At 41.0% G+C, this 9876-nt stretch overlaps 1 protein-coding gene across 1 annotated transcript; it reads right to left on the reverse strand.

Moving 5' to 3' along the window:
• Positions 1 to 422: 422 nt before the first annotated feature.
• LOC119770160 lies at positions 423 to 1744 on the reverse strand. The gene is made up of 2 exons (XM_038264567.1): positions 1631 to 1744; positions 423 to 1490 (listed from the first exon to the last, which is right to left on the reverse strand). The coding sequence occupies exons 1-2, from the start codon at positions 1742 to 1744 to the stop codon at positions 423 to 425; spliced, it is 1182 nt and encodes a 393-aa protein (XP_038120495.1).
• Between the last annotated feature and the right edge of the window lie 8132 nt (positions 1745 to 9876).

A 9876-nucleotide genomic window follows, 5' to 3' on the forward strand; every position in this document is an offset into this window, starting at 1 on the left:
GTTGGGGACACGAAATCTGTGGAGAGATCTCGCAATGGCGTCCCAACTAGCGCTATTAAAAGCATTGACATCTAGAGTGATGATGGCGCAGAAGCGCATCCCTCGACGCTTTGGTTCAACGGCAATCTTAGCTTTCTCGAGGACAGCTCTGATCGCGTCGACCGTGGACCTCCCTTTCCTAAAGCCAAATTGGTGGTCCGAAAGACCCCTCTCTAAATAGATCGTTAGTCTGTTCAAAATAACTCTCTCAAGCAACTTGCCAGCGGTGTCTATGAGACAAATGGGCCTATACGCGGATGGGTCGCCGGGTGGCTTCCCCGGCTTCGGCAACAGGACTAGCCTTTGTCACTTCCACCGATCCGGAAAGATCCCCGTGTCCATGCACTTCTGAAGAGCCGACCTGAACATGTCCGGGTTTTCCTCTATCGCCAGTTTAAGGACCTGGTTGGGGATCCCATCGGGCCCGGTGCCTTATGCGCCTTGAGGGCTGATGCGGCTTTGATGAGTTCCTCGTTCATGATGCTGGATTCATCTTCCGTCAACCCCTCTTGGTAATAGGGGGTCGTAGGCCAGGGCTCAACCTCGTGGTGGGGGAACAACCCGTCGATGATTCGTGACATCATTTCAGGTGAACGATCAATGGCAACCGCGCCACTCTTTAGCTTTGCCATAACAATCCGATAGGCGTTACCCCATGGTGCATTGTTGGCTTCCTGGCAGAGGTTGCCGAAGCAGTTCCTCTTGCTCTCCTTAATTGCCTTGCATAAGGTGGCTTTGGCGATTTTGTAGACCACCCGCCTAGCTTCCCTCTGCTCGTCGAAGCGAGCTCGTTGGAGTTTCCTCCGGGCCCGGATGGCCGCTATATCGTCATTCCACCAGTAAACTGGGGTCCGCGCGTTTCGTGGCTTTGCTTGCCTCGGCATTGCTGCATCACAGGCGCCCACTAGTATGGTCATTAGTCCGTCGCAGTCGAGTTCTAGAATGTCCCGAGTGGCTTTTTCTCTTCTTAGCGCTTCGACAAAGACCTCACTTGTCATGGTCGATGTCTTCCACCGGCACACTTGGTGAGGTGGCGGTTGTGCAGGACGTGGGGCCGCACGGCAGATCCGAAACGTTACCGCTTGACGATCGCTGTGAGTGTGGCCCTCGTCCACTTTCCAGTCCATGCTTGCCAGAAGGCTGGGACTACAGAAAGTAACGTCAACAATCGACGAGACTCCGTTCCTACGGAACGTGCTCACAGATCCCTTGTTGGCTAGATCCCTCGGTGGGGCATAGCAACTGCAGTAGAAGACTCCGTTAACCTTAGCGATCACGAAGCCCTCCTCTGCTGCAACTAGCTCCTGTATTGGGAACTGACCCGTCACCCAAATTGCCGCAGCCTTGGGTGGGTCGCTCAACCAATTCCGATTCCCCTCTGGAATCCGATAGGGTTCCGATAGAAGCGCTATATCACACTTCTTCTCGGCCACCGTCTGGAAGAGCAGTTGCTGTGCCGTGTCACAGTGATTGAGATTTACCTGTATCAATTGCACGGTCTCAGCTAATCGAACGCGCTTCTGAAGCTAGGACAGGTATAGCTTCCCGTAGTATGGTTGCTCCCGTCCCCCGTGCATATTAGACACTTCACCTTAGCTGTACAGCCTTTCGACTGATGGCCTTCGGCTCCGCATCGTCTGCACAGCTTACTGCGGTCGGGGCCCTTGCAGGCCCATGTAGTGGGTCGACACATGCAACGTATCATTTAACGCTGACTCAAATTACAACACTTGAGTCAGTAACAAATTATTTATGTTCTACTTCTTGGGCGACCTTCTTGTGGCCCACATTCTGTGACACTTTGAAGTCAGCAGTTGCTTTCCGTGTTGTGTTTAACACTGACCCTCTTTGATGGGTACCAGATGTTGACAAACATGCACCAAGCACTTTGTTATATTCAAGCGACCACCGAAAGAGTACTCGATGGTAAATAGCCAAAAAGTAGGTGTGGCTTATTAGCCATCTTGTTCTAGGAATTCACCACAGCCAACAAGGCTTAAGTTTAAGTTAGCAATAAGTTTGAAGTTAAAATAAAGATGATTCCTAGTTCCACCGTCAACCGTGTTAGATGTCTCATTTGTATCACCTTACCCTCCTTACATAACATGGCGATCCTGCCAGCTCTAACAAAAGTTTTTTTTTCCTTCGAGAATTCAAAGCTTAAAGTGAAGACTAAAAGTGAATGATATATTCACAACAGTGATTTATGCCAGTGTAGTGAATTGTAAAGTAGCAAAAGAGCAGTTCTCTAGGATTTCGGTCATTCGATTTTTTTTGTATTTTTTAATCCGACTGAAACTTTTTTGGTGCCTTCGGTATGCCCAAAGAAGCCATTTTGCATCATTAGTTTGTCCATATAATTTTCCATACAAATTTGGCAGCTGTCCATACAAAAATGATGTATGAAAATTCAAAATCTGTATCTTTTGAAGGAATTTTTGATCGATTTGGTGTCTTCGGCAAAGTTGTAGGTATGGATACGGACTACACTAGAAAAAATAATACACGGTAAAAAAATTTGGTGATTTTTTATTTAACTTTTGTCACTAAAACTTGATTTACAAAAACACTATTTTTAATTTTTTTATTTTTGATATGTTTTAGAGGACATAAAATGCCAACTTTTCAGAAATTTCAGGTTGTGCAAAATCATTGACCGAGTTATGAATTTTTAATCAATACTGATTTTTCAAAAATCGAAATTTTGGTCGTAAAATTTTCAACTTCATTTTCGATGTAAAATTAAATTTGCAATCAAAAGTACTTTAGTGAAATTTTGATAAAGTGCACCGTTTTCAAGTTATAGCCATATTTAAGTGACTTTTTGAAAATAGTCGCAGTTTTCATTTTTAAAATTAGTGCACATGTTTGCCCAGTTTTGAAAAAAATATTTTTGAAAAGCTGAGAAAATTCTCTATATTTTGCTTATTCGGACTTTGTTGATACGACCTTTAGTTGCTGAGATATTGCAATGCAAAGGTTTAAAAACAGGAAAATTGATGATTTCTAAGTCTCACCCAAACAACCCACCATTTTCTATCGTCAATATCTTAGCAACTAATGGTCCGATTTTCAATGTTAATATATGAAACATTTGTGAAATTTTCCGATCTTTTCGAAAAAAATATTTTCAAAATTTTCAAATCAAGACTAACATTTCAAAAAGGCCAAACATTCAATATTACGCCCTTTTAAAATGTTAGTCTTGATTTGAAAATTTTGAAAATATTTTTTTCGAAAAGATCGGAAAATTTCACAATTGTTTCATATATTAACATTGAAAATCGGACCATTAGTTGCTGAGATATTGACGATAGAAAATGGTGGGTTGTTTGGGTGAAACTTAGAAAACATCAATTTTCCTGTTTTTAAACCTTTGCATTGCAATATCTCAGCAACTAAAGGTCGTATCAACAAAGTCCGAATAAGCAAAATATAGAGAATTTTCTCAGCTTTTCAAAATATTTTTTCAAAACTGGGCAAACATGTGCACTAATTTTAAAAATAAAAACTGCGACTATTTTCAAAAAGTCACTTAAATATGGCTATAACTTGAAAACGGTGCACTTTATCAAAATTTCACTAAAGTACTTTTGATTGCAAATTTGATTTTACATCGAAAAATGAAGTTGAAAATTTTACGACCAAAATTTCGATTTTTGAAAATCAGTATTGATTAAAAATTCATAACTCGGTCAATGATTTTTGCACAACCTGGAAATTTCTGAAAAGTTGGCATTTTATGTCCTCTAAAACATATCAAAAAAAAAAAATTAAAAATAGTGTTTTTTTGTAAATCAAGTTTTAGTGATAAAAAGTTAAATAAAAAAATCACCAAATTTTTTTACCGTGTATTATTTTTTCCAGTGTAGTCCGTATCCATACCTACAACTTTGCCGAAGACACCAAATCGATCAAAAAATTCCTTCAAAAGATACAGATTTTTGAATTTTCATACATCATTTTTGTATGGACAGCTGCCAAATTTGTATGGAAAATTATATGGACAAACTAATGATGCAAAATGGCTTCTTTGGGCATACCGAAGGCACCAAAAAAGTTTCAGTCGGATTAAAAAATACAAAAATTAAAATTGAAGAAAAAAGACCGATTTCGTAGAGAATTGCTCAAAAGCATTAAAATGAGTTGGTTTAGCAGTGAAGTGAATACTGTTAAAATTACAGATCATGTAAGCGCCATCGCGCTTGTGGTACTAGCTGCAGCAGCAATAATTTACATGCTGGGTAAATTTTTTGCCAAACACGTGCAAAGAACGGCAACGGCCGCCACGAGTCGTGAGACTAGGTTGAATAATATCGCTGCGCAGCGATAAGTGAACATTGATTTAAACAAAGAGAAGAAAGTTTGTGAATAAACATTTAAAATCAAATTGAAGAAAAAAAAATCAGTAAAAAAAAAGCATGATGAACATGAAGAGTGAAAGTGAAAAATTGAAAATTAATATCTAAAAAAAAGGAAGCAGGATGAACACAAAAAGTGAAAGTGAAAAATTGAAAATTAATATCTAAAAAAATTTTTTGTGATGATATTGATGACAAAAAAATATCACAACAGCAAGAGGAGCGTCGGTTGTGAGTACGGTCCGTACTACCACAATCCGGATGTAGAATCTATCCTGAAAACAAGAGAAATAAAACAAATCAGGGAAGCGCCGGTTGTGGGAACGGTCGGTTCCGTCACAACCAACAAGCATCAAACATCAAATGAGCAGGAGAGCAATGGTTGTGAGGACGGGCGGTTCTGACACAAGCCATATGCAGATCCTCAAGGCGAGCACCATCAATAACCAACCAACATCTCATCGCAGAAGGGAAGCGTCGGTTGTGGGAACGGTCGGTTCCGTCACAACCCGATAAGCAGGCCCTGGGAAAATGATTGGATCAACTGGAGATGTCCGAATCATCAAAGCGTGAGAATACTTTAAATGGAACTACATTTTGAAAAGTTATCAAAAATATTAAATAATTTATCAAATGCCCCAACTAGGAGGTATAGAAATAGTACATTAATTGCCAAATTACACGAGGCTAAACAAGTATATAATGCAGCAATAATCGAGATAGAACTCTATAAGGAGTCGGAACAATTACAATTATTGAAGAATTTAAAATATCTCTACGAAGAAGCATATACAAAACTTTCGGCACGGCTCGATAATAATATTGAGCCGCTTTCTTTTAAAAATTTAGTGAACGTAATACTAACAATTAATAAGCTATACAGAAAGGTAAAAATGGCGAATACATTAGATTTGTCATTAGCTATTCGCGTCGTGGGTAAATACGACGGCGACGCAGCCGAGTTGGAAAACTGGCTCAACGACGTGACGGTTCTCCGAGCGGGGCAATCAACTGTCGATGAAGCGGTGTTTGTTCAATTTATGAACAACCGTTTAACTGGTGCCGCCCGCGGTGAATTAACGGGAATAGCTACCATTATAGAAGCACGAAATACCTTAAGATCGCGATTTGGGATTAAATTAACCCCAGTTGCCGTGACAGCCGAGTTACGGGGGTTGAAACAAAAAGGCAAATCTTTAGTCGATTTCGGGAATGAAATCGAGAAAGTGGCAGCTAGGTTAGCCGCAGCGTGGGTATCGAAACAACCACAACTTTTCCCAACTGAGGCAGCCACGCGGCCCATTGTCGAACCAATTGCTGTAGAAGCTTTTATAAATGGTCTTAAGGATCAATCGAAAGTATTGCAAATGCGGTCAAGGAATCCGGAAACCTTAACCAAAGCATTGTCGGATGCTCTGGAGATACATGCGCAGCCCATGCCCGAGGAAGTCATGTGGACCTATGCCAGTTATAGTAACCCAGGCTTCAGAGGCCGTGGTCGTGGAAAGAAAGGCAAATTTAGTGGGAACCGTGGTTTCCAAAATAATAGAAATTTTGAAAATCCAAACGATTATAACCAGCAAGGTTACAACCAGCAAGGTTATAACCAGCAGCAGCAGGGTTATAATTCGAATCGAGGCCACAGAGGAAATCGAGGTTACCAACATAACCGCGGAGGTGGAAATCGAGGAGTCGCGAATGTGGCGCAGGGAGAACTTCGCCCACAGCAACAACAACAACAACCTCAGCAACCACGTGAAGAGGTTAATGTAGGCGAGTTTTTCGTGCATAGTTCAAATGCCGAAAGAGCCCTACGCCTAAAATTTAAAATTAATAACTCGGAAATTTCGTTAATAGTAGACAGTGGAGCATCTTGTTGTCTACTAGACATAAATTATTTACCCCAAAAATTTCGTGAAAAAATCAATGCTACGCAGTCCATAGAGGTTCGTGGTTTAAACGGAGTTACGCACACTCTTGGCACTGTATCATTGTTTATAGAATATAATGGTTATGAATACCCCATAACATTTCATATTGTTGAAAACCTATCACCTTCTATAGTAGAATTGGTTGGAATGATTTTTTTTAAGAAAGTTCGGAGCAGTAATAGATTTTGAAAATTCTACTATGATTTTACGGGAACCATTGTTCCATGAAAACTTCGTTATACCCGCAAGAACGGAAGTAGTAACATTTATTGAAACAAGTTTTAAGGAGGATTTAGTTATTTTAAATCAAGAAATAGAACCTTTAGTTTTTATAGCTAATGCGTTAGTTTCTCTGGTATCGGTGCGGAACTCATCAAGATGGGCCCGGAGAAGCTGGCGTCCTGTCTGCACCGACTGATAGTCAGGATCTGGGAGTCAGAACAGCTACCGGAGGAGTGGAAAGAGGGAGTAATATGCCCGATCTACAAGAAGGGGGATAAGTTAGATTGTGAAAACTACCGTGCCATCACAGTCCTCAACGCGGCCTACAAAGTGTTCTCCCAGATCCTCTTCAGCCGCCTATCGCCAATAGCGGAAGGTTTTGTTGGAAGTTATCAAGCCGCATTCGTCATGGGGAGATCAACAACCGACCAAATCTTCACTGTGCGACAAATCCTCCAAAAGTGTCGCGAGTACCAAGTTCCCACGCACCACCTATTCATCGACTTCAAAGCCGCGTACGACTCAGTCGATCGCGAAGAGCTATGGAAAATTATGGACGAGAACGGCTTTCCCGGGAAGTTGATCAGACTGATCAAGATGACGATGGATGGGGCTCGGTGCTGTGTGAAGATATCGGGTGCGGAATCGGACTCGTTTCCTTCACTCGGGGGGCTTCGGCAAGGCGATGGGATTTCTTGCCTCTGTTTCAATGTTGTACTGGAAGGTGTTATGAGACGAGCGGGCTTCAATATGCGGGGCACGATCTTCAGCAAGTCCAACCAATTCATCTGCTTCGCTGACGACATGGACATTGTTGGCAGAACGTTCAAGGCGGTTGCGGATGCGTACACCGGCTTGAAGCGGGAAGCAGAGAAGGTTGGGCTAAGGGTGAATGCGGCGAAGACAAAGTACCTGCTGGCAGGAGGAACCAAGTCCCTTAGGGCTCGCATTGGACCAAGCGTTACAATCGACGGGGACGAATTCGAGGTGGTAGAGGAGTTTGTGTACCTCGGATCGTTGGTGACGTCGGACAACAGCTGCAGCAGGGAAATTCGGAGACGCATCATCGCTGGAAGTCGTGCTTATTTCGGTCTCCACAAGAGCCTAAGGTCCCGGAAATTCTCCCTACATACGAAGTGTTCCATCTACAAGTCGCTGATAAGACCGGTCGTCCTCTACGACGTGGACAATGCTCGAAGAGGACATACGAGCGCTAAGCGTCTTCGAACGTCGAGTGCTAAGGACCATCTTTGGCGGCGTATATGAGAACGACGGATGGCGGCGGAGAATGAACCACGAACTTGCACAACTCTACAACGAACCAAGCATCCGGAAGGTCGCGAATGCTGGACGGTTGCAGTGGGCCGGTCATGTTGCAAGGATGCCGGAACGTACCGAGCAATTGAGCCAACGGAACCAGAAGATCAATCCTGCGAAGTTGGTGTTTGTGTCGGAGCCGGTAGGAACAAGACGTAGGGGGTGCAACGTGCGAGGTGGGTGGACCAAGTGGAGAGCGATCTAGAAAGTGTGGGTGCACCGCGAAATTGGAGACATGCAGCCATGGACCGAGCTTGTTGGCGGAGAATCGTGCAGCAGGCCAAACTAATGGTGTAGCGCCAATAAAAGTAAAGTAAAAGTAAGTAAGTTAGTTTCTCTAGTCAACGGAAAGATTCCGGTTAGACTGATGAATTTGAAAAATAAAGCCGTAAAGGTAAATGACTTGAAACTTTTGGCCAAACCTTTTAAAAATTATGATTTGATAAAAATAGGTAGTGCTTATCCTCATAATGTGGACAGAGCAAACAAACTTTTATCAGAATTAAATTTTGATGGAATTAATGAAAAAGATAAAGTTGAAATTACTAAACTTTGTTTGAAGTTTAGTGATATATTTTGTTTAACAGATGACAAAATTACTGTTACAAAAATTTATCAGCCATCTTTGAAAGTTAAACCGGATACACAACCAGTGTATACCCGCCCATATAAGTTACCACAATCTCAGCGTGATGAGGTACAGAGACAAGTTGATAAAATGCTGAACGACAATATAATCGAAGAGACTGTATCAGAATGGAATAGTCCTTTGTTATTAGTTCCTAAGAAATCAACTGACGATAGTAAAAAATGGCGGTTAGTCATAGATTATCGTAAGTTAAACAACGTTTTACAGGATGATAAATTTCCACTTCCAAATATTGAGGAAGTTATAGAATCTTTAGCAGGAGCAAAATATTTTTCGCATTTGGATCTAACTCAAGGTTATTATCAATGTGAGATAAGACCGGAGGACAGATCCTGTACTTCATTTTGTACAAATAGGGGGCAGTACCAAATGACTCGTTTTCCTATGGGTTTAAAAAATAGCCCTTCAATTTTTTCAAGATTAATGACTGTCGCGATGGGTGGTCTCAATATGGAAAGGTGTTTAGTTTATCTTGATGATATAATCGTCTTTGGCAAAACACTTGAAGATCACAATCGAAATCTTTTTGATGTTTTCGAACGATTACGACAATCTAATTTGAAATTAAACCCGTTGAAATGTAACTTTTTGAAGAAGGAGTTGATCTATTTGGGTCATACTGTTTCTAAAGAAGGTATCAAACCAGATCCTTCGAAAATTGAAATAATTAAAAAATGGAGCAGCCCTAAAACGGCTGATGAAGTAAAGAGATTTGTAGCTTTTTCTAATTACTATAGAAAGCACATCAAAAATTTTGCCAAACTTTGCAGTCCTTTAAATAGACTAACAAGAAAAGGTGTAGATTTTGAGTGGTCGGAAGAATGTGAAAACAGTTTCCAGCATTTGAAAAATTGTTTTATTACTCCACCAATATTAGATTATCCAGATTTTTCGGATAAAAACACATTTACTTTACACACAGATGCATCAGGAAAAGCTATTGGTGCTTGTTGGCGACGTAAAATATTCGGACTTCTTGTAGCAAACTCTGGGTTTTGTGGTAGAGTATAGCTCAAAGCTAAAATATATATTTAAATTCAGTTAGGGTTAAGTTCAAATTCGTTCGCGTATTAATAGTTCAAAACTTACATTTAGTCTCCTACTTTCACACTTGTCACAAACAGACGAACTCTATCAACGAGCCAGAGTGCTCGATTAATCAATTTATTGCTAAAAAATACAGTTCTGGTTAGAAATATAAAGAAATTACAGAAAATATAATTTACCAAAATTCAACTGCTAGTATTTTGTTTAATTGCTAGTTGACAACTGATACCCTTAAACCTGCGAGATCATCGTCTTCTCTTATCTGTCTTCCCTGCGTCAGCGTGACGGATCTTATCTATACCATTTTTAT

The sequence above is a fragment of the Culex quinquefasciatus genome, chromosome 1, assembly GCF_015732765.1.
Source record: "Culex quinquefasciatus strain JHB chromosome 1, VPISU_Cqui_1.0_pri_paternal, whole genome shotgun sequence".
In the NCBI taxonomy this organism is placed as follows: domain Eukaryota; kingdom Metazoa; phylum Arthropoda; class Insecta; order Diptera; family Culicidae; genus Culex; species Culex quinquefasciatus.